At 37.9% G+C, this 24,171-nt stretch overlaps 1 protein-coding gene across 1 annotated transcript; it reads right to left on the reverse strand.

The window, feature by feature from the left end:
- Positions 1-10,005: 10,005 nt before the first annotated feature.
- On the reverse strand, positions 10,006-23,520 carry LOC121267409 (myb family transcription factor PHL7-like). The gene is made up of 7 exons (XM_041171273.1): positions 23,076-23,520; positions 22,682-22,918; positions 11,986-12,062; positions 11,828-11,876; positions 11,668-11,725; positions 11,504-11,573; positions 10,006-10,551 (listed from the first exon to the last, which is right to left on the reverse strand). The coding sequence occupies exons 2-7, from the start codon at positions 22,905-22,907 to the stop codon at positions 10,147-10,149; spliced, it is 885 nt and encodes a 294-aa protein (XP_041027207.1). The 5' UTR covers positions 22,908-22,918; positions 23,076-23,520; the 3' UTR covers positions 10,006-10,146.
- Between the last annotated feature and the right edge of the window lie 651 nt (positions 23,521-24,171).

A 24,171-nucleotide genomic window follows, 5' to 3' on the forward strand; every position in this document is an offset into this window, starting at 1 on the left:
TTCATGCCAAACTAAAGAGGGATCCAACCCTAGAGAAATCCTAAACACATGAAATCCAATTGAAACTCCAAAATCTTGGTGAAAACCAAAACCCTAAATGGTTTCCCTAAACCCGAAAAGTTTGACTCCAAACCCTAATTGAAACCGGTTTTGGCCTAGTATTTAATCACTTGATTTAATCATTTCACATGCTATTAACAACTCAAATTCATGCTATTAAATCCTTATTTATTCTTTTAAACCATGGTAATTCTATTAGGCCAAGAAAAATTGGATTTGTGTTTGATAGCAACCCAAAACCCATTGAGACCCTAAAAGGAAGCCCACGCAGTTAAGGCCCATTAAGGCCCATGAAACTAAGCCACCAAAGCAAGGCTTGTGCAGGAAGTTTCTCCCTTCCATGGAAGTCTTTTCACTGCCCAAAACAGGCCTACAGTGGTTGATGGGAAGGCCAAGAGCCACCTCACCTCTCCCTCTTGCACGACAGCTGCTGGCAAAAACCATGGGCTGGTTTTGGCTGACACCCCATCACTCAAAGTGTCTTTTACACACCTCCTATCACCCATCCAGATGTTTAAGAGTCATCCATGTCCATTCTTCTTGCATTTGGTCACTTTTCAAGTCTTTTCTTAGAGAGAAAACCAGAGGAGCTCTCGGACAGTTTCTCTGGCTTACCTTGATTGACTTTTGTGAAGTTGTTATAAATGTTTTCTCACGAAGAGCCCTTCACATAAGTTTTTTCTCTTTGAGTCTAATTTCTATGTTAAATTTCATGCTCATTGGATGGATGGAAATTTGGTTTAAATATGAATACATCATTCTGGACGATAGTCTGGTCAGTGTGTGATATTTTGATGATTTTCACCAAGTTGTTCGCAAGATCTTATTATGACTTTTTTATAGATTATAGTTAACATGCGCTGATATATAAGTTTTCAGTTCTTCTACAGGTACACGGGGTTGGGTACACGGTGGGAATCAACTGACGATATATTATTATTAATAAAAAAAAAATGAAAAACACAAAATGAGAGGGAAATGTGTATTGAAATCGTAAACCCAGCCAAATCGAAAATCCTGTGTACCTTCCAAGGAAACAAACCCAGCCAAATCCAGGAAATCAGGACAAAGAAAGCCACCGAATCTACCGTCGTTGTGGGTAGCTGCCGTTGGCGTCGTTCTGGGTAGCCAATCAAAGAAAGCCACCGAATCTACCCCAACTAGTGGGCGTTGTTGTGAATATCCAAAGAGGTCTAATTCGTTTGAGAAGGCAAATAGGGAAAGTAACAATGTTGGGGTTATAGTAAACCCTGTTCATCTTACAAGCCTCGGAGAGTATGCGAGTCCTCAATTTGTAGTTGATAAGCTCATGATGAATAAAAAGACTCGCTTACTGGCCACAGCAGAACTAGTTAACACATCACAAATCAAACCAATTCTCCCTTTATTAATCCTTACACAATAATAGCTTTTATTTATAAATATGGGGGAAAAATAAAAAAGTCCAACAAATAAAGTATTGGAACTTTGGGAAGACTTAAGAGGGAAGGCTGAGGATGCAATCGAATTAAGCAAGCTGCCTTTGTTGTTTGACATTTAAGCTCCAAACATCCTGAAAAGTTGGCAAAATAGTTGGTTCAAGTACTGGATTGTTGCATGGCTAAAGGCATGAGAATCCATAAAATGAGTACTCGGAGTTAGCCTTTACCTTTGCACTCGGGTCTTTACCTGTTTGATGCTGCATAAATGAAAATATTTATGTGTTTAGAGAATGGAACATGGTCAGTTGCTATATATTCATTCATAATTTTGGTTTTTTGTTTTCTTTTGTAACATGTCTTTTTTATGGTGATACTGGTTTGGTATTTGGCTTAGGTTCTAGTGGCGAAGCTTCTTCACTTAGGATGGGTACATTCTTTGCCTGTAAAAATGAATGCAGAGCGATGGAAGCAGAGATGTGCTTTGTGTTGCGTCGAAGGGAAGGGAATCTGTAGTTGAAATGCGGGGAAGAGAATTTGCAAATGAAACGTAGCGTTTCATTTACCCACGTGGAGGCCCATGTACGCGGGGGTTACCCCTCCCGAGTGCAAATAGACTTTTTGATAAGATTTATGAAGATGTTTTGCATGTTATAAGTTTTTAATGAGAGTTTTACTTATATCTAAAATGTTAAAAATTGGGAAGTTAAAAACATATTCTATCTAGCTTGAATCTTTTGTCGTGAAAGCATGCTCCAATGGCTTTAATATTTATATATGATGCTCTTAAGACTTTGATTTACATGTTATGATGTTATTTTGAGGAATTTTGATGTTGGTTTTAAATATATGAATTTTTATACATGAAAAGGTTCGGATGGGTCTTATATTTGAAGTTTTCGGGTAGATCTATCTTTTGATGTATATTTTGCCATGTGATCTTAGGTTTGATCTTACGTGAAAAGAAATTTTTGTTTTTAAGATGTGAGTTTTTTTTTTTTTTTTGTTGTTTTAGTATTTTATTTTAGTATAGAATATGATTTTGTATGTTGCAATATTTCTGTTTAAGTATGAAAAATAAGGTTTGATAGAATTGCAACAAAAACTAAGGGTTTTGGTCTATGCATGTTTCGGTCCATATATGCTTGACCTAGTTGTGATGTATTTTAAATTTTTCTAATTAGATATTTGAATTTAGGAAAAACTTTACCGAAGGAATGTAAATTTTGGTGAGTTTTAGAGTTGAGATGTGAAATCCTTAAATTAGGAATAAAATAGTAATTTTTCCACATGTAGAGGGGTAAAACGGTCATTTTACTCTAAGTCAGTATTTTTATGTTTCTAAACTATTAGTGAGGAGCTTCTGACATTTAAAAATTTCTCCTCACATTTTCTTGTATTTCGTACATTTTAATTCGTCACGCTACAATCATTGTAAGTTAGCTTCTAACTTACTATTAAATTATTGTGTATGTGTATTGGTAAAAGAACATTTGTTTATGTTCTTATGTTCTTATATATGTCATGTCGCTAAATGTATGTCTGTTACACATTATATGATGTTTAAAAGTGTTTATTTATTATACATTATATCATGTCACGAAATGTTTATCTGTTGCACTTTATATTATGTCACAAAATATTATCTTTCATGTCTTATGCCATGTCATGAAATATTCATCTGGTATATGTTATGTCATGTCACGAAATATTATCTGTTACACGCAACTTCATGTCACGAAATGTTCATCTGTTTCATGTAATGTCATGTCATTCATCTCATACACATGTCACGTTACGTTACGTTACGTCAGATCAACTCTCCTTTCGTTTCATGTCACATTATGTCTCGAGTACAGAGTGTGTCTCGAAAATAGTTTTCCAAGTCAAGTGAAGTCTGTTTATATTTATCACGATCCTAAATGCTAGGATGTGGTAATATCCTAGTGTAACTTTTTTGTTCATGCTAGAGTGTCTAAATTAGTGTGTTATTTCCTAAGTTGACAAAGTACCGTAACAAGCTTTGAATGTGGCCTAATTAACTGGTCACCGAAGCGAAGTCAGGCACCAACGTCGATGGTGCCACCCACACGTTCAATTTCATGCTATATGAACCTGTGCGAGTGTAGATACCTGTTACGAGATACGTATATTACATTTTTTTTCATAGCAAATGCAAATGCCTGTGAACTAATAAGTATGTTAATGCATTCACAGCTGGTGCAAATACCTATGTTGTGATGCGGTATCGGCAGGGACACACGGCTCATATGTTCATATGTTAACGTAGTTACCTATGTTGGGTGCTACAAGGGGAACCGTGTAGCACCCATATGTTCACGTTTATTAATCATGTTCAAGTATTGAACAAGATTTCAAGTTTATGTATTTCACATCTCAAGCTTATGCCATTTCACGTCCAAGTTCATGTTTAGTTTCACGTTAAAGTCCATGTTATTTCAAGTTCAAGTCCAATTTCAGTTTAGTCTTAAGTTCAGTTTATCTCACGTCAGTTCATGTCATGTCAGCATATACCATGTTATTTATCAAGTCACGTCAAGTTTATTCATGATCTTTATATGCATTCATGTTTTTCCTATCATGCATGCATCTTTAAACTGTCAGTTTAAGTTCTTTGTTAATTTGCTGAGATTTGTAATAAAATCTTATCATGGTAGTTCCAACCAACTACCATTCCCCCTGGAATGGTAGACGATGAGTCAGGACTAGGAGATGCAATGGACATTGGCTGACTGGAGTCAATCGATTAGGTAGCGAAGGCACAACATAGAGCTCATTGCCTACATGCTCCATTTTATAAATAGTATTATGGCATCCTTGACTGAGTTGACGCTACTCAACAGATTGGCGTAGTGGATGCTTTAGTTTATGCTTGTATTTAAGGACCTCTGTCTCCTTTACTCTTGTGATTACATACCTTTTGGACTTATGCTGTAATCTTGAATGTCTATCACTTTCAATTTATGGATTATGTTTAAATGTGTTGGGATATATTTCATTTGGTGCATGGTATTGCTAAAAAACAGTATTTGCTGTGAATATTGCATATTACTAGATGCATGCTAAGTGCATTGCATCTTAAATTGTTATGAACGGGAGCAGGTAATCTTGAGTTGTATGCCCTGACGCTTCAGAGTCTGTCCAATTCCAAGCGGAATCTAGGGGTATCATAGTCAGTCCTTACAAAGACCCTTCATTTCGTCAATAGTATACCATCTTTAAGGCTATAACCTTTATGAGGTGTTTGGCCTAAGGTTAGCTACTCAATCATTGCTTGAACCTTTTCATCGTGCCGACAAAAGGCTTGATTTCAGCAAGCCACTCTAAAGAAGTATAAGAAATGATAGATGAGAACAACCCTTCTTTCTCATACTCAAGTATGCTACACTGATGCTCAGTTTCCTGCCTTCTAGAAAGTGAATTAGTTACACGGTTCTCACTACTCTTCTTATATTCTATAGTAAAGCCATATCCTAGTAACTTTGTAATCCATTTTTGCTGAGAAGGCGTACCTACCCTTTGCTCCAGCAAAAACTTAAGGCTACTGTGATCCGTCTTCACCTTAAAAGGTCTCCTTAATGGGTTTGGCTGCCACTTCCTCACTTCTTGTACAAGGCCAACAATTATTTTTCATAAGTAGAAAGGCTCAAAAACTCTTCCTTTCAATGCATGGTTGAAATAGGCAATAGGTATGTTCCTACCTTTCCTTAGAAGCATTGCACTCCACAATGAAAGTCTTCTCAAAATTAGGGAGAGCCAACACTGGTGGTAAAGTACCCACTGACTTGAGCTTTTGGAATGCATCAATTACAGTTTGGTTTCATTTAAACGAGTTCTTTTTTAACAAAACAGTGAGTGGTGTAGCAATGAGGCCATATCTTTTTATAAATTTCCTATAGTAACCAGTTAACTCAGGAAAACCTCTAAAAGCCTTGAGAGTTGTAGGAATTGGCCAACTTGACATGGATTCAATCTTGGTTGAATCGACCTTAACATTATTCTCTGAAATAAAATGACCCAAATATTTAACCTTACACCCAAAGTTACATTTTGACACATTTGCATAAAGTTGGTGCTGCGGCAAAGTGGCCAGTACTATTCTCAAATGCATGAAATAATCTTCAACTGATTTTCTGTAAAACAAAATGTCATCAATGAAGAAGATAACAAATCTCCTTAAGTAGGGTCTAAGTACATCATTCATCAAGCCTTGAATAGTTGAAGGATCATTACTGAGTTTAAAGGGCATCACTAAAAACTCATAGTGAACCTTATGGGTCCCAAAGGCAGTCTTATGTATATCCTCTGGTTTGACCCTTATTTGGTGATAACTAGAACGTTGATCAAGTTTAGAGAAAATCACAGTACCATATAACTCATCAATCAACTCATAAACTGTTGGTGTCGAAAATTTATCCTTTGTCTCTTGATTAAGGGCTCTATAATCAATACACATCCTCTAACTCCCATCTACCTTCCTAACTAGTAGAACAAGAGAAGAAAATGGACTTTGACTGGGCGAACTACCCTAGACTCCAAAAGTTAATTGACTATCTTTTCTATCTTAGATTTTTTATAGAAGGGATAGCAATAAGGACGTACAGAAATTGGTTTGGTTTCTTCTTTCAAATTAATCTGGTGGTCTTAGTACTTTCTGTTTGGAGGTAACCCTTTTGGTTCCTTAAATATGACCTCAAACTCCTTCAACAACTTGCTAACCTGATGTTCTTGTGGGTCTGCTGCTAAACAGTCACTACTTCTATCCAACTGGTTAACTAAATTAATTTCCTCATTGGTGGCTGCCAAGTGCAAAATCACCCCTCTTCTTTCCATCTTAGGAAGCTTGTCTAAACAAACATCATTGACCAAAATGGAATTAGAAATAGTAAGCCCCTTTAGAATATGAGTTCTATCACCAGAAGATAGTCAACTTAAGGAAATCATATACAATGGGTCCTAGGTCCTGCAAACATTGAACCCCAAGCACTACGTCACCACCTCCCAGAGTTATGACATATAATTCCGTAGATAATTGAAGCCCTTGCACTTTCACTTCCACTGATCCACGTTTTCCAATGCTCATAATTATCGATTCCCCATTAGACACTCCCAACTTAAAGTTGATCTTTAGAAGAAACAACAAGGTTACATTTAGAAACAATCGAGTAGTCCAAGAAATTATGGGTGTTTCTACTAAAATACTACCCAATGAGACCCAATTTGGCCCAAGAACCTCATAGTACTAGGATTAAGATACCCAGTAATTGCATGCAATGAGATCTCAGGAATTCCCTGCACCAATTTAGTTTCTCCATCACACACTATAGCCTTGGAAGCCTCCAATACTGCCTCATGCTCCTCTTCATCAATTTGTAAACCCTCCATCAAGTAGATTTTGGGTTTTTTTTTTTTTTTTGACAAACATGACCTTTACTCCATTTTTCATCACAAGTGTAGCATAGCCCTTTCTTGTGCCTTTCTTTCATTTGTGAAGAAATTAACCTTCACTATTGGAGTACTAGATTTTTCGAAAAACCACTGAGAACTTGCTAACATATCCAAGGTTGTTACAACAAGTCCCAGAATAATTTCCACATTTCTAGTTAACTATAGGAGATTTCTTATTTGAATTGAACAACTCTTCTTCTTGTAATCTTGCTAACCCAAAGGCTGACAATAAATTGTTGGGACTCGGTATTCGTACCAACACTCTAATATCATCCCTTAGGCCACTGAAAAAATAACTTAATTTATAAATTTCAGGTAAACCCGAGTCGATTAGAAATGACCTCAAACGTTGTCTTGTAAACTACCACAGTCATGGTTTGCTTTAACCTCATCAGGGCCTCCATTGGATCTTCAAATGGGCCATTCCCAAATCTCACTTTCAAGGCTTTGGTAAATGAATCCCAATTCTGAAAACAGTCAGAATCTTTAGCATCTTGGAACCATACCAAGGCATCTCCTATACGTTATAAGAAGCTTAGAAAAGCTTCTACTGAGATGTCGCATGGTGTAACGAGAAATATTGATTGGATTTGTAAATCCAACCATCTTGATCAATCCAATCGAAACTTGGAAAGTCAAGCCTAATATTTCTAGCAAAACCTGCTGCACTCCAACTTGCTGCTAAAGTTTTTGTTTCATCATTCTGTACCCTTCGATTTGGACCATTACGATGGCCATTGGTAAAAGACTGGAAATTCTCATTAAGCTGCCTCATCTAAACCATTACATCCTTCAAGGTAATTGAGTGTTCATCTTGTACTTGCTTCTGTTGCTCCAACCGCCTATTGGTACTAGCAAGTGACTCTTGTAGCTGATCGATTCGAGTACCCTCTACCATCTCTGATTTTTCACAATTGCACTCAAGACCGCTGCTTCTCTGATACCAGCTTGGTATGACTCTTGGAAAAAAAGAATAGAACAAGAAAGGAAGATAAAGGAATCAAGAGTAAAAATTGACTGGCTTATTCAAGGAAACCATAACCTCCAATTCTTTAATTGAATCTTCTGAATTTACATGGAGCTCTTTTTATACAATTTCTGCATATGGGCTTATTCTGTACTAACCAACTATGTACAAGAATCTTACTGCATAAGACTAAAGAGCCCAATCCAAAGTACAACCCAACTCTACATCCTCTCCCCCACCTATTGCTATCTTTCTTTACAACCGCGTGTTCCTTAATCAAATATCATCACGCCACGTGTCCTTTTCCCAAAGTCAAGATACGACAAATGTTCGACAATGGATCAGCAAAAAACATCCTTAAAAGTGGAGACTTCTCCATCAAATCGTCCTATTTGCTGCATTAGGGAAACCGATTCTAAAATCACGGACCACTCAAACCAAAAGACTAGAAGAAACTCCAGCTGGCCCGTATCCATGAATGGTTGAAGTTGTGATTTGGAAGACCACCCGGGGTGTATTACCTATCAAAATTTCTTATACATTTATGAGAATAAGACAATGTATTTGTCCCTTTTGATACTCATCCCCCAACACTTGAGCACTTGATACTAAAATGTCATTTGTCTTGAGTTATCTAGAGGTAGTCCTACTAGAATCTAAATACACAACAATTTGCAATAAATAATGTTGTAGAGGGTGTTGGATATAATTATTAACGGAGTCCAGCCCATCACCAATAATAAAGAAAGAGATAAGACAAGGAAGAGATAAGATAAGGAAGAGATAAAGACAAAAGAAATTGACTCAGATACAAAAAAGTGAAAGTGACATAAAGCAAATATGACTCAATTACTTGAAAAAGGAAAGATGCTTCTATAAAATGAGGGAATTTCTACAAATCAAGGCAGAGAAGTCCTCTCCAAATTTTTACAATGAAGACATCTTCTTCAACCTCCAGAGAACCTTAATTTTCCTCCATTATATTGAGAGCTATGAAAGATTATGAGAGACTGTAAAATTATCAGATATAATAGATTTTGCTTCCAAAGAACCTATGAATTTCACCCTCGAGCTATGTGTGGGGAGAGCGACGGAGCTCGCCTCGATCAACAAGTGTGGCGGGCTCTTTGTCTACCCACACCACGAGAGAGCAATGCCTCGCTCCGAGCACAAGCAAGCTGAGCACTCAGCCTACCCACGTGATAAAGCTTGGGCAAGCTATGATGGTCGCCTCAACAATGAAAATGCGGGCACTCACCCACCCACATTATGGGCAAGCAATAATGTTTGCCCTGAGCCACGTTGATGGTGAGCAATTAGCCCACCCGCACAATAAAGAAAGGGTGAACAATGAAGCTCTTCCCGAGCAACGGGCATTATGGGCAATCTGCAAGCCCGCATCTCGCCGAGCAATGAAACTCGCAGTGCATGCCTAGGAATTAAGCTCTACACTCAAGAAAGAACGATGGACACCACTCCCTCGAAACTACATAAAGGACACCACTCCCTCGAAACTACATAAAGCTAAACTTTGATGTAGCAATGTAGAAAGATTTTTAGATGCTAATTGCAGCTTGCCACAACGAGAAGAAACTTCTTTATGCCTGCATCTGTTGACGCCATTACGACCACTTATAATGAACGTCTGACTTTGGATTGGAAAGAAAGAACATACTCTGCACTATGTAGCCAAATGGACTGCTTCCAATAAAGCCCTTGGAAGAATCCCCCGTCACTCCATCCTGAACCATCTCCTTGACCCATATTTCAACTTTAAATACCACTTAACCTTATTTATTAAGGCATTTGTATAATATCTGCTTGTTTATCAAAAGAAATAACACATACCTCTAACGGCCAATGGGTCAAGTGGCAGTCTGTCACTAAAAATTAGTACTCCTTTAAATAATTCTAATGACATAACATTTGGTAATAAGACGGGGCGGAGGATGAATTGACACTGCCAAGAAATGAATAAAGAGGGAGAAAATGTCCCCATCACCTAAAATATACTGAAAAGAGAGAGCAAAGCATGATTCTTCATCCAGGTCCCTCCGCTTCTGGCAGGTCCCAGTGCCAAGTACAAACCAATTGAACCAACAAGAGAATAACCAGACATTTTGTATTTTAATCATATCTACAAATGGAGTACACGTATAGATTTACACAAAGTATGGTCTATAATTTCTGAAACAAACATATTACACAGGACTACATTGACAATGGGGAAAACTATTTTGAACGATGCATGGGATCTAGTTCGAGAGCTGCTCTCTCCGCCACAGCATCTTCTCCTTCCTTGAACTCAGTCTCCAAGTCTAATCCAAACCCAGCATCACTACCATAAAAGTCCCGATCCCATGTACCAACAAGCACCTTTTTTTGGTCACTTTTTTGCGTCACTGAGGAGTCAAAGCCATCTTTTAGTTCATCATCCAACTTTTGTTTCTTTCTGGGAGAAGAGGGCCCCGCAGAATTACCACCAGGTGGATCTGACCGAGATTGCTTTTGCTTATCATCATCCAATGGCAAAGTCTCAGAAGCTTTCAGTGCACCACCTAGTTTCTGCTGCTCCTCAATGATCTTCTGCAAGTATTTACCCTGAGCTTCTATTCTCATTTGCAGCTGTCTTTGAACCTGAAATGCATGTAATCAAATAAATCTATAGACATCCAATTAACCAACACATGGAGCCCCCAGAGTGCACTTATCATCTGTGACAAGGCTGCATTTGGTACTATAGAGGACAAAGGAAATAGTTCCAGCAAACTAGCCTTGCTTGAATTAAACATTCAACAAAGAGATATGGGCTACATGAAATAAAAATAAAATAAAATAAACTGACTTGAGTTACCATGTCAAACATAGGAATTAAAAACTAATTAGCTACTGCTTATTTATATGCTAATGTGATCTCATATAAAAAACAATCATCATAGCATGAAGAAACTGCGATGGAATAGACCTCTGTAACTATTACCTACGATTACACATGACAGATATTGCCATTGCTAATTACTTCGGTTTTGTTTTCCATTTCTGGCTAATAAAAACAAGACTTGGTAGGTCAAGACTTGGTACGAGTTGTTAAAGACAGACAGCCGTAAACCTTCCAGTTTGTCAAAGGTTTCATAGGCAGTCATTGACTCTTTGATTATATAGACAGTCCTCATATGCATACAAAACAAGCACTAGACTTATTACCAGAAAGAGGCATATATATATACATATATATATATATATATTGTAGTTACATCTCCTTGATGGAGTGAGATTTTGTCTGTTCAGGATTTGCTTTCCATTTGGTGCACATTCTTTTTTTTTTTTTTTTTTTTTTGATAGGTTTGGTGCACATTCTTTACAATGTATTGTTATTGCTTTTTGTTCATTAGAAGCATATCCTCTTCATATGTTATTTCTTGATGAGCATTCCTATGTTCTTTCTTTCCCCTTCAATACATTTGCATTTCCAGAAAATCCCATATCTCAAAAGAATAATGTTGCAGATTAAAAAGAAAAGTTCAGAAGTTGCGGACTAAAAACCTTCTTTCAGAAATTATTTAAGCAAAATGAGAGCATGACAACAAACCTCAAGTTGTTCATGAAGACGCTTCTGAACCTCCATTTGCATCCTCAGTGCCTCATTAATTTGCATTCCCCTAAACAACAGGAAGAATTTGCAGATTGTTAGAACTAGTTTTAAAAGAAAACAAGAGGAAAAGATAGCATTTTGAAGAGGACAAAGATACCCACGGAGAAGAATCAGAGGCAGAAAGGCTGTCTCCAGAACTTTTCTTCTCATCTTTAAAACCTAAAGGTCAACAACAGAATTCTCTTTAGTTAGTTTCATAGCCCAAAAAGTAGAAACAAAATTCTATTGCTGAACTATAGGGAGGAAAAGTAAAAGGAGCACCTTTGCCATCACCAGGAGATTCCGGAAGGTACTTTGCAAGGCGATACTTCTATGAATAGAAAAATAAAGACAATTCCCACTTAATTTCACATATTCAGACATATATAGACAGATGAGCCTACATACATGAAAGAAACCTGACTAGTAAGATATCTGACCTGTAAATGGCTTTTCACATGATAGATAGTAAGTCCAGGTACACCCATCACTCTTAGAACACCTTTCGGTGTTGCCCCTGAAACCAATAAATAGAATAAATATAAGGGCAAATTTTACTTAAGCCATCAATATCTACTCAAGACCATATATTGATCAATTAAGGGCAACAGTTTCCATCCACAAATCTATATCTAATTCACAGTCCCCGAGATTAGTCGGGACGCTGTTCCCGGACACCCGGTGCCAATTAAAAAAAATATCTAATTCACAGTATACACTCATACAAAATCACAAAACCTTCTAGAGATTTCATCATTCAAACCACAGTTAAACATGAAAAATTATAGTACAAAAATTGTACAACAATGAAATGATAATTCAAACTTCTCATTGGTGACGAGACATCCGGAAAGTTTCAATATGTCCAATTTGATAGCATTTTCACATACAGACAAGACTGGATTTTTTCTAGAACAACTACAGCTGGGTCCTAACTTGCTCCGGAAGAAATGGTATCCCAATTTAAACCCCAAAACCTGACGATGATAAATTTGGACAACTTAACATTTAATAACCAAAACACCACCACCTTCGGGAAAAGTTCAATTAGAAATATCACAAATCCTTCTCTATATGCTCAGAGAACATTCAAACATCCAATTAACTATCCAAATTGTGGGTCCCAAGAGTTAGCATTGCAGTGTTAAGAATTTTGTTTGGGAAGTGAGATGAGATGAGAATTTTGTGAATAGTAGTAAGATAGTTTGAGTTGAGTATTTTTTAGGTTTTGGGAAATGAGAGAGAAAAAGTTGAATAAAAAATATTATAAAGTTAAAATATTGTAATAATATAGTTTTTTAATATTATTTTTGTTTGGAGATTTGAAAAAGTTGGAATTATTTTTTATTTTTTATTTGAAAGTTTGAAAAAGTCGTAATGATTAGTTTGAAAATTTTGTATTTGAATTATGTTTGAGAATAAGATGGGATGAGAAGAAATGAGATCAGATGAGAATTTTGTGTCTCATCTAAGGTCCCAAACCTGCCTATCATTCCATTGCTAGGGATGTATTACTTGAACAATAAATCATAAAACTCCATATGTTGAACCAAATTTATGCATAGTCATAACGTTAACTGGTGTGATTAAGGCTTAAGTGAGCAAAATTGCATTAACAATGATAGCTAGTGCATATCTTCCACATATGCGGGGCAAGGGGGGACAGAAGAGCCTGTTACTGCCCTACAGCCAGTTCACGTTCAGGCTAATTAACGAAAAATTATGCACCCCCAAAAAAATAAAAAATAAAAAAACCGACATGCGCCCTACAATGGTAGGTATACTTTCATTTTGATCCTGACTATCATGTTGGAAAAAATTGTTGTTAGGCCACAGAAATGCGGTACATATTTCAAGAATTCCTACAACTAGTGGATATATAATAATTCTGTATATTTGTTATAAGATGGATACCCTGCATAAATAAAACATTTTTCCAATTTCCTTGCATCGTATTCTAAGAGTGGTTTCGTTTCCAAGTCCTGCATCCTTTGTTGGACTCCTTTGGGTGGTGATATTTTGTAACCCATTGGCATTCTCCACTTAGGTTGTGAGCTTATCATCCCTAGTGTGTGTGCTTGTGTTACCTCTTTCTTCACTCAGAAAGCAAAAAAAAAAAAAAAAAGGTATCAACTTTCAATGATAAAATAAAGAAAAGAGATGCTAAAGATAGAGTTTAGGATACAAAAATGAAGAATTCCCGAGACCTGAAAGATAAGGTTGTTCTAGCTAGGAAACCGAGTTATTCAATAGAGGAGAGATGCAAGTTCGTGTCAACATGCTACCTTTGTGAAGAGCTAGGTTATGCTTTTCCAAAGTGCACCAAATTGAAAGTTAACCCCTGGATTAAAGCACCCTTAAAATAATAGAATGTGTGGGGATTTACCTCAAATCACAAGAAAAAACTAGCCGAGAGTGTGAACTAGACAAATCTACTTAAAGGAAGGTTGCAAATATGTGAAGTAGACAAGAAAACTAGATTATGCTTTTCCACAGGATTTACTTCAACCAGATCTTACAGAGGCGCACTCAACAGCAGCTAAAAATCACTCAAGTGGTGATAATTTCTTGGCTTCTGGTGGGAAAGAACATGGGTATGTTGAATGTTGTTAGTATTGATTTTAAAAATTTTGAGGTAGTAAGGAAGGGAAGATGGGTGCATATTACTGAGAGGGGATGGAAGTGGGTTAAGAATCTTCATCTGGAGTTAGCCACGGCATGGTGGTTCACAAAAGCACTGGAGGATTGCTTAAAGTCAGGGAGAAAGGGTTTTTACTCAGCACACAGAGAAGGTGATAGGGGCTTCATAGCTCAGAGAAGCTCCAATGCCCAAGGGGTTTTCATGGCCCTGGTGGAATACAAACAGGGGGGCCGGCGCAACTGCATTATCATTCCTAAAGGTAGAGAGGGAAGGGTGGAGGAAAATGATGGAGGTTTTGAAGGAGGGCGGCAGAGGAGGCCGTCACGTTGGAGTGGCCTCAATGAAGATGACAGCGATGTCGATAGCTCAACCTTCGTCGCAGTCGTATAAGGAGGCTTTATAGAAACCCAAACCGACGCCTGTTGCTAACCCTAGCAGGCGTGAGGTTGCCATTTTTGCAGAGGTACAACATAGAGGGGTCGATGGCAGGGGAGCTGTTTGCCCAAATAAGGAAGAAATACTTCGGGTGCTGGCAGAGATGCAGGCTCAAGTGGGAGAGTTGCAAAGGCAGATGTTTGGCTTAATTCGGTATATAGAGGAGGATAAAGAGGAGGGAAAGAAACGGTGCGGAGTGGAGGGTAGGGGGCAGGAAGTAAAACGATGCGGATCATTAATTGATAATGGCGTGGGCTGGGGTGGGCTTGGGTCAAGAGTAAGGCCCGTTGGAGGGGTGTTGAAGGGGAAGGGAGTTGGGCAGTTGGAAGGCCCGGTTGAGGAGGAAGGCCCGTATCGGGTGTGGAGACCCAAAAGCCGAAATGATATCGGCATTATGGGGGGGCTTCACACGACGGCGTCAAGGCACACGACGGAGCCACCACTTACACAGAAAGTGTCGCCGTCCCGTGGGGAGTCATCCGGTCGCGCGTCAGAGCCGATGCCGTCGCCGGAGGAAGAAAAAAAAATAGTAAGCCGATTGAGCATGTGGTGGTTTTGCAGGAGCTGGAAATGGAAGAGGGGGAATTTTTGGGAAGTAAGGTAGGAGATGAAAGAAGGGATCATGCTAGTGAAATACCACATGAGTCCGAGACTGAAGAACCAGAGAATCTCGGGCCAATACAGAACACGCGGAGGGAGGGTGAGAAAGGGTCTGATAGTGAAGATATGGGAACACTAGTGACTGTAAAGGAGAAGGAGCAGAGGGAGGGGGAAGGTGAAGGTGAAGGCTCCTTGGTTTTATTCAATCCTAAATCCGAGACTGAAGAGCCTGCAGGGGAGGATCCCTCTCCGATAAGAATTATGCATCCTTTACCTGCAGATTGGGTTATGAAAAAGGTGGAAGAATTACAGAGTTGTGTGGTGATTTCTTGCGTGGGATATGCAGATCAGTTTAGGGCATTGTTAACAGCCATTGAGGCAGGCCATTATCAACAGGAAGCAAGGCCAAAAAGAAACAGAGAACTGCAGCGGCTAGATTGGTCTATTAATTATGACAGTAAGGAGGGGAGTGCAACTCGTGGTAGGAATAAAGGGAGGGCTGGTATGGTTGTTAAATGAAGCCAAAAATTCTGATATGGAATGAACGGGGGTTGAATGAGATTAACAAACGCCTCCAAATAAGATCCTTATTAAGACAATGGAAGATGGACATTATTTGTTTGCAAGAAACGAAGCTGAAGCTTATTACAAGAAAAACCATACGGAGTATTTGGAGTTGTCAATATGTAGGATGGTCATACTTACCTTCGCAGGGGGCTTCGGGTGGTATATTGGTTATGTGGGACAAAAGGGTGGTGGAGAATATGGAAGAATTTGTGGGAGAATACTCGGTGGGATGTTTTTTAAAAAATACTATAGATGGTTTTGTATAGGCCTTTGCTGGGGTGTATGGACCTAACTTAAATAGCGAAAGACGTTTGCTTTGGGATGAGCTGGCTGGTTTATGTTCTTGTTGGGAGGTTCCTTGGTGCATTGGTGGAGACTTTAATGTGACAAGGTTTTCCAATGAAAGATCCGGGGAGGGGAGAAATAATCACGCAATGGTGGAATTTTCTGACTTAATATCTGAGCTAGAACTTATGGACCTTCCTCTTATGGGAGGTGATTATACGTGGTCTAATAACCAAGCTTGGTCAAGGCTGGACAGATTCCTCATATCTCCCTTATGGGAAACGCAATTTCCAGATGTATGCCAAAAGAGACTTCCACGAGTATGTTCTGATCACTTTCCTATAATGTTAGACTGTGGAGGAATTCCAGGGGGGAGAAGACCTTTTAAATTTGAGAATATGTGGTTAAAGACGGAAGGGTTTGTGGAACTGGTTAGGCACTGGAATTCATATCAACTAGAGGGCACTCCAAGTAAGATATTGGCTGGAAAACTAAAAGCTTTGAAAGTGGATTTGAAGTCATGGAATGAACAGATTTTTGGAAACGTAATATTACAAAAAAAAAAATCTCCTACAAGAACTACAAAGTTTGGAGGATGTTGAAGATGAGAATGAACACAAAGGCTGATATTAATGGAAGAGATCTCGTGGAGGCAAAAGTCAAGAGCTTTGTAGCTCAAGGAGGGGGATAGATGCACAAAATTCTTTCATCAAGTTGCAAACTCACACAGGAGGTTTAATGCCATAGAGTCCATGACAGTAGATGAAGGTATATCCTCAGATCAAGCCGTAATTAAAGATCATGTTGCTGTACATTTCGAACGATTGTTGACAGAACCCCATGAATGGAGGCCAAAAGTGGATGGTCTAGTTTTTTAGGCCATTGATCAAAACAGCATGACTTCGTTGGAGAGACCATTTGAAGAGGAAGACGTACGACTCGTCGTCAGAAAAATGAATAAGGACAAAGCGCCAAGTCCAGACGGCTTTACTATGGCATTTTTTCAAACTTGCTGGGAGGTGGTGGGAGGAGATGTCATGCAGGTGTTTCAGGAATTTTTTTCGTTTGGAAAATTTGAGAAAAGTTTAAACGCTACTTTTATTGCACTTGTCCCTAAAAAGGTGGGTGCCATAGAGGTGCAAGATTTCAGGCCGATTAGTCTTGTGGGCAGCATATACAAGATAATAGCCAAGGTACTTGCCAATAGGATGAGCATAGTAATGGATAAGATTATTTCTAAGTCTCAAAATGCCTTTGTGAGAGGTAGACAAATACTGGATTCAGTTCTTGTAGCCAATGAATGTCTAGACAGCAGGCTTAAGTCGGGGGTACCAGGTATTTTATGTAAGTTGGACATGGAGAAGGCCTATGACCACGTCAATTGGAATTTTCTGGTTTATTTGTTAGGTAGATGTGGATTCGGGGAAAGATGGAAGGGGTGGATAATGCATTGTGTGTCGACGGCTCGCTTTTCGGTTTTGGTAAATGGTGACCCGGTGGGCTTCTTTAATAGTTCACGAGGACTACGACAAGGAGATCCACTTTCACCACTCTTATTTGTCCTCGTGATGGAGGCACTTGGTAGAATGGTGTCGGCGGCTGTAGCGGGGGGGTTTTTCTCAAGTTTTTCAGCGGGGGCTTCTAACCATGGCTCCATCACTATTTCTCATCTTTTATTTGCTGATGATACGTTGCTGTTTTGTGAGGATAATGCAGGACATATTCAATCTCTAAAAGCTATCTTACTTTGTTTTGAAACGGTTTCCGGGTTAAAGATCAATCTTACTAAAATGGAGATGGTTGCAGTGGGTGCGGTGAGAAATATTAGTGGGTTGGCCAGCTTATTGGGATGTGTGGTCTCCTCGCTACCGTTAAAGTATCTTGGTCTTCCGTTGGGTGCAAATTTTAAAGCTAAGACAATTTGGGAGGAGGTGTTAGAGAAACTAGAGCGTAGGCTGGCAGGGTGGAAAATGTTATACTTATCGAAAGGGGGAAAGATCACACTTATCAAGAGCACGCTATCTAACCTTCCCACATACTTCTTGTCTTTATTTCCCCTCCCGGTAAGCATTGCATCCAGAATTGAGAAACTCCAACGTGACTTTTTGTGTAGTGGACTAGGGGATGAGTTTAAATTTCACTTAGTTGGATGGGATAAAGTACGTACTCCCTTGAGCACTGGTGGGTTGGGGGTTCGTAATGTTAGATTCTTTAATAAGACTCTACTAGGAAAATGGTCGTGGTGTTATAATCATGAGAGGGAAGCCTTATCGAAAGGGGTAATTGATGCAAAGTATGGGTGTGCAAGGGGGGATTGGTGTTCTAATGAGGGGAGGGGGGCTTATGGGGTTGGGTTGTGGAAGCACATAAGGCAAGGGTGGGGGACTTTCTCGAATAATACTAGGCTGTGTTTGGGGAATGGCAGTAGAATCAGCTTTTGGAATGATGTGTGGGTGGGAGATATGGCCTTCAAAAATGCTTATCCTAACATTTTCAGAATTGCAAGAGAAAAGGAAGCTATGGTGGCTGATGTGAGGGTGGTTAGACAAGGTTCACAGGAGTGGAACATTAATCTCACTAGGGAGGCACAAGATTGGGAAGTGAGTGAGCTGGTGGATTTTTTCAGCTTATTATATAACATCACTACCGCGGGTCCAGCTGACGACATGATGGAATGGAGGCCTTCCAAGAACGGGAAATTTTCGGTACACTCTTTTTATGACATTCTTTCAGCTCAGGATAGACCTTATTTTCCTTGGAAGAACATATGGAGGAGTAAAGCACCTCCCAAGGCTGCGTTCTTTGTTTGGACAGCAACTTTAGGGAAGATACTAACCATGGACAACTTAAGAAGGCGTGGACTCATAATTACGGATTGGTGCTGTATGTGTAGAAATAGTGGAGAAACGGTAGATCATTTACTATTACATTGTGATTTTGCAAGAGACATATGGACTTACTTTTTCAGCAATTTGGGAGTCGCATGGGTAATGCCAAGAACGGTGGTGGAATTACTAGCTAGCTGGAGAGGGATCACAGGGACACCACAGATTGTAGCGGTGTGGAAGATGGCACCTATTTGTATTTTCTGGTGTATTTGGAGTGAAAGGAATGGTAGATTCTTTGAGGATCATGAACGCTCCTCGGAGGAGTTTAAGAGCTTTTTTTTGGAAGACTTTATATATGTGGGCCATTACTCTAGAGTTAAATGGTCTCAGCTTCCATGATTTCCTTGTAACAATTTGTAGTTCTTAATTTGGTATACTCATATGTATACCTCCGGTGTACTTGGGCTATGCCTATCTTTATCAATACAATTGCTTATTACCTATCAAAAAAAAATTTCTTGGCTTCTTGCCAGGAAACATGGGACCAGTTTTTTGTAGCCATTTCCCACTTTGTTTTTCTTTATTGCTGTATATACTTGTTTGGGGTGTTTGTTGGGGTTCTTCAGAAGATTTGAATGTTACTAGTAAAAAATGGATTTTCAAGAACAAAGCATATGAGAATGGTGTTGTACTCATCATCATCATTATTTTTGGATGGTAAAGTCTTACCAACATTCAAAATTTGATGAAATTTGTTTTCTAATAAAAGCTCAATGTTTCACTATAGTTTAACTCCATCTATTTACTGAGCATAATTTTGCGTCTTATCCCTATCTTGTCTTTAGATAGTGTGAGAAATGTACAAGGGTTAGAGTAGTAGAGGCACAAGTTCTAGGCTAGATTAGTGTTGTAATTTTAATGGATAAAAAGCATAGTATGCTAGTGTGGAGTTAGTTGTTTCTTATTGAATTTGAGTATTATATGAATTTATGTCGTGAATTGAATGAGTTGTAGTGATACTTTTGACATTACATTGGAACTCTCAAATATGTTTTTTTCTTTTTATTATTATTAAATATAATTGCTACCCTAGTTATTATTTTATGCGGATGTGATGTGTTTTCTTTATGTTTTTTTGCAAGTTAAAAAACATATAACATCCACATAAAATAAGTTATATGTTATGTGTTATATGTCACTCCTTTGCACTTACAAGAAGAGAGAAACACTACCTTGTCCAAATTGGTTTAGAGCAGGACCTTCTCCAATACGTTTTCACTATAATTTGTATTTTATAAGTAAACAATTGTATTAAGAAGAATAGTTTTCGCTTTAAAATTTTAAAAAGATTTTGACCTACATAATGAGGTTTTTCTCTATAAAACTTCAAGCTAAGGGGGTACCTTTATAGGAGAAAACAAAATGGATATTTTGGAAGGAATGCAAGCAATGGCAGGGCCAAGAATTCATCTAAGCTGGGGGGCAATTGACAAATATCATAATAATTAAATGTTCTAATTTCATTTTGTATGGCATTTGTATCTATGCCAATATACAAAACCCATATCAGAAATGCAATTCATGATACAAAACATAATATGAACATATCAATTGAGTACAAGATGCAAGCGCTTATCTAGTTATTGATATCATAAATTCCAAACAATGGTTCCATCGTCAATCTAAAACTTTTCGTTTCCTTTCAAAATAGTTGTAGAGAAGGGGGGAAGTGGAAATAGGGAGAAAAAGAATTTAAGGCATTGAAAGAAAGGCGTAGGAAAGTAAGCATTATAGCTTTATAAAAATCAACAGATTTTTGTTGTTTTTGATAAATTTTTAGGCCAGGTGAGCGTTATAGCTTTATAAAAAACAAAAGATTTTTGTTGGCGTTGATAAATTTTTTGGCCAAAGTTTTATGTTTTGAAAGGAAAAAAACTGTAGATTATTTTTTATTGGTACTAAAAAAAATTATGGCGATACTAAACACATTTTTTAGAAGAAAATATGGGTTTCTTTATGAGTTTTTAGGTGTTTGTTATAGAGTGTGACTTGTATTTTTATAGGTTATAGGATTTATTTTACACTTTTGGAAACTCCACCTCGTTGCCCCAACAGAACTAAAAATAAATGTATTTGGCCCCACAAAAAATATTTAAAATGGCTAACAACCAAACATTAAGGATTTCAAGACAACTTCTTCAAAATTAAGGGACCAAAACGCAACACTAAACCACGAACAGAGAACCTTTACCGAAAAGAAAGCCATTACACTATGAATTCATGAAATTTGAAAGGAAACTAGCATGTGTTCGTCTTATCTTCATGAACTTGGGAACCCTTCGAATAACTACTCCTCTTATTTCATTATATTTCAATTTGTCTTCAATACTTTTCCTTTCAAACCTTTACTTCCCATTTCATTTGGTGTAAGAAAGCGGGAGATGGCCTTTTGTTGTACATTCTATTTCTTAATACTCCACAACTTCTTTAATTATATAGCACTGATCGCTAATGCTGATCTTAAGAAATTTTCTGTTAGCATTTAAACCAAGGACATCTTTATTGCTTCTATCATGTTTCAAGTTGTCAGAGAAAGGACTGAAGAGACTATAGGTCTATCTTGACAGGAGTCACTTAGGATCAGGCCAGGCTAGGAGACTGGCCCCTCCATATTATAAGGTAAAACACAAAAAGTTAGATGTATTCATATATGTCCAGCACATCCATATTATCTGCAATGTCATTTCTTGAACCTGACAAGCATCTCGGAAAAGCTCCCATGTAGAGAGAGCTAAGAAGAAAATGGACACTGAACATTGTGTAGTACACGTTTGTCCTCCAAAATCTCCAAAATGGTTGCTGATAAGAAACAAGCAAAGAGAACACTAACAACTTTCTTTCTAATAGAACACATTCTGCACAAACACATTTTACACATTCTACTTGAAGGGCGTCAAGCATGCAATTGAATAATAATATTAGAGTTGGATATAATCGGGTTCAGGTCAATATGGGTCGATCTAAATCTGAATCAATTATAATCCAGTTGACGTGCCAGTTGGTTGGTTGACACGTTGAAACCAAAAAGTTTTACGATAAAAAAATAAAAACTGAAGAAACAATATGACTCTAAAGCAACGATCGAGCATCTTTAATATCCAGGTTGGGTGGATTGACCCAACACAACACATTTGACCAGCTTAATTCCAGTTGGATGTCAAATTGAAAAAAATGATAATACAAAAGGCAAAAGTTTTGTATTACTAATGGGACATAGAGTATATTAACTACTACTAAATGTCAAAATCCACTACAGGTATCAAACGTCCTACCTCAGAGCAGCCAGAAAGAAAAGGGCATGGGAACAAGGCTTTTATAAGTACGCAACTTGAAGTATCAGAATCACCTAAATGGAAATACAGATAGCTATTTGGTCACATAGAGAAACAGGCCCAGGTAGTTCAAATCAACTTGATTGTACTGGACACGTGTTTCCTTAGTTATTGATGCCACAGAAACCTTGTTCAAACTAAAAAAATCCAGTGTAGTGTGAACAAGCTGAGAGAATTGTTATGCCTCGAATAACGCAAATAGGTATCCAAGAAAAAGTAGCACATCATCCCTTATCTTCATTTTTTTCTTTTTTCTAGATACTACAAGAGAAAAGGTTTAATTTTTTTCTTTTCAATTTTTATAATTTCTAGAGGGAATAATTCAAAATATACCAAGAGAAAGTAGCAGTAGAAAAATACTTCTAAGAAAATAAAATAAAATACCCACTGTCTGGTCCGCCTAGTTGAGTGATGGCATCGACAAAACGGTCATGAAGGTCGGAAGTCCAGCGCAAACGCTGCTTCCCAGTTCCCCCACCAGAAGAAGCAGGCGTTGAGTTTTTTACGGCAGATCCACCCAACAACCCAGCACTCGTCGCAAGTGTATCACCACCTCCAGCCTGACCTTTGTGCGGAACTAAACTTGTCATCGAAAATTTCTTCGCGTGATACATGTTCCCACAAACCTAACAAAACATATAAAATTCCAAAAAAGAGAACCATCAGATAAATGGCATCCAATCAACCACACAACAAATAATCTAATAATATCGAAAATTCAAGCTCGAAACGAATTTTTTCAGCTAAAGATCAAAGAAACGGTATTGAAACCACAATTTTACCTGGCCAGAAGCAAACGAGAGAAGCCCAGAGGGTGAATTCAATTTACCAAGAGCCAATTCTAGTCTGCTTAACCATAATTAAGCAATGGAGAGACAGAGAGAGCTTTGTATTTGGGAAAGATGGATCTGTTTGCGGAGGGGCTGTAGATATTTTGAGGGTTGAAACTGATGGGTCAAATCAAGTGGTGGCCGAGGTTTTGGGAAATCGATGGAATTTGTATGAAACCGGAAAGAAGCAGAGATGCGAGAATTCTCAGCAGCAAAAGGGTAACGAGGCAAAACAAACCAGAAAATTGCAGCTGGCAAAATTGGGAAACTTTGGGGAATTCTTCTGTTTTCGGCCTTCAGGAAAGAGTTGAAGGAGCCGTGGGACGTTAGCTAAAAGACGTAGAGATGTGGTTCCCACGTAACTTTGTCTTGACACTACTTTGGTTTAGGTTATGTCACTTCGGCCATTTTTCTTCCGGACTCTTGGATTGCCTATTCATGTCATGTCATTCAAATTTGTATAGGGTTAATACTGATCCGACTCCAATAATAAAATGAGTCAATATCCGGGTTCATGTCTAGTCAGCCGAGTTTGTGTCGGATTAAGCCTATTTTTCTTTCTATTTTCATGCTCTTATGAACATTTTTCAATTAGTCTATTTAAAAGCATAATTATCATATGTTTTAAGTTATTACACTACATGATAAGAACTACTTTCTATATTAATACTTAGATGTCTTTTGGACAGTGAGTTAAAATGAGATGAGTTGAGATGGAAGTTGAATAAAATATTATTTTTTAATATTATTTTTATTTTGAAATTTGAAAAAGATTAATTGTTTATTAAATTTTGTATGAGAATTTGGAGAAGTTGAAATAATGAGATGAGATGAAACACTTTTACGATCTAAATGAGGCATTAATTAATAAATAATTAAAGAAAAATAATTAATCTACAAAGAGATTTACAAAAAAATTATCTCATAAAATAATGTGGCATGATATAATTCTTTAAACTATAAAACTTATTTTTTTTAGAAGTAAATATGATATATGACATCATGTCACGTCACTTTGCAAGATATTTTTTTTTTTAATTTCTTAGAC

Source organism: Juglans microcarpa x Juglans regia, chromosome 5S (assembly GCF_004785595.1).
Source record: "Juglans microcarpa x Juglans regia isolate MS1-56 chromosome 5S, Jm3101_v1.0, whole genome shotgun sequence".
Taxonomy (NCBI): domain Eukaryota; kingdom Viridiplantae; phylum Streptophyta; class Magnoliopsida; order Fagales; family Juglandaceae; genus Juglans; species Juglans microcarpa x Juglans regia.

Excerpts from the sequence above, each read along its gene's own strand:
- LOC121267409 (XM_041171273.1), bottom strand. The coding sequence starts at position 22,907 with ATGTATCACGCGAAGAAATTTTCGATGACAAGTTTAGTTCCGCACAAA. Across the intron at positions 11,726-11,827 it reads ATCTCCTGGTGATGGCAAAG|GTTTTAAAGATGAGAAGAAA; the intron begins GTGCTCCTTTTA and ends GTTGACCTTTAG. Across the intron at positions 10,552-11,503 it reads GTCTTCATGAACAACTTGAG|GTTCAAAGACAGCTGCAAAT; the intron begins GTTTGTTGTCAT and ends CATGCATTTCAG.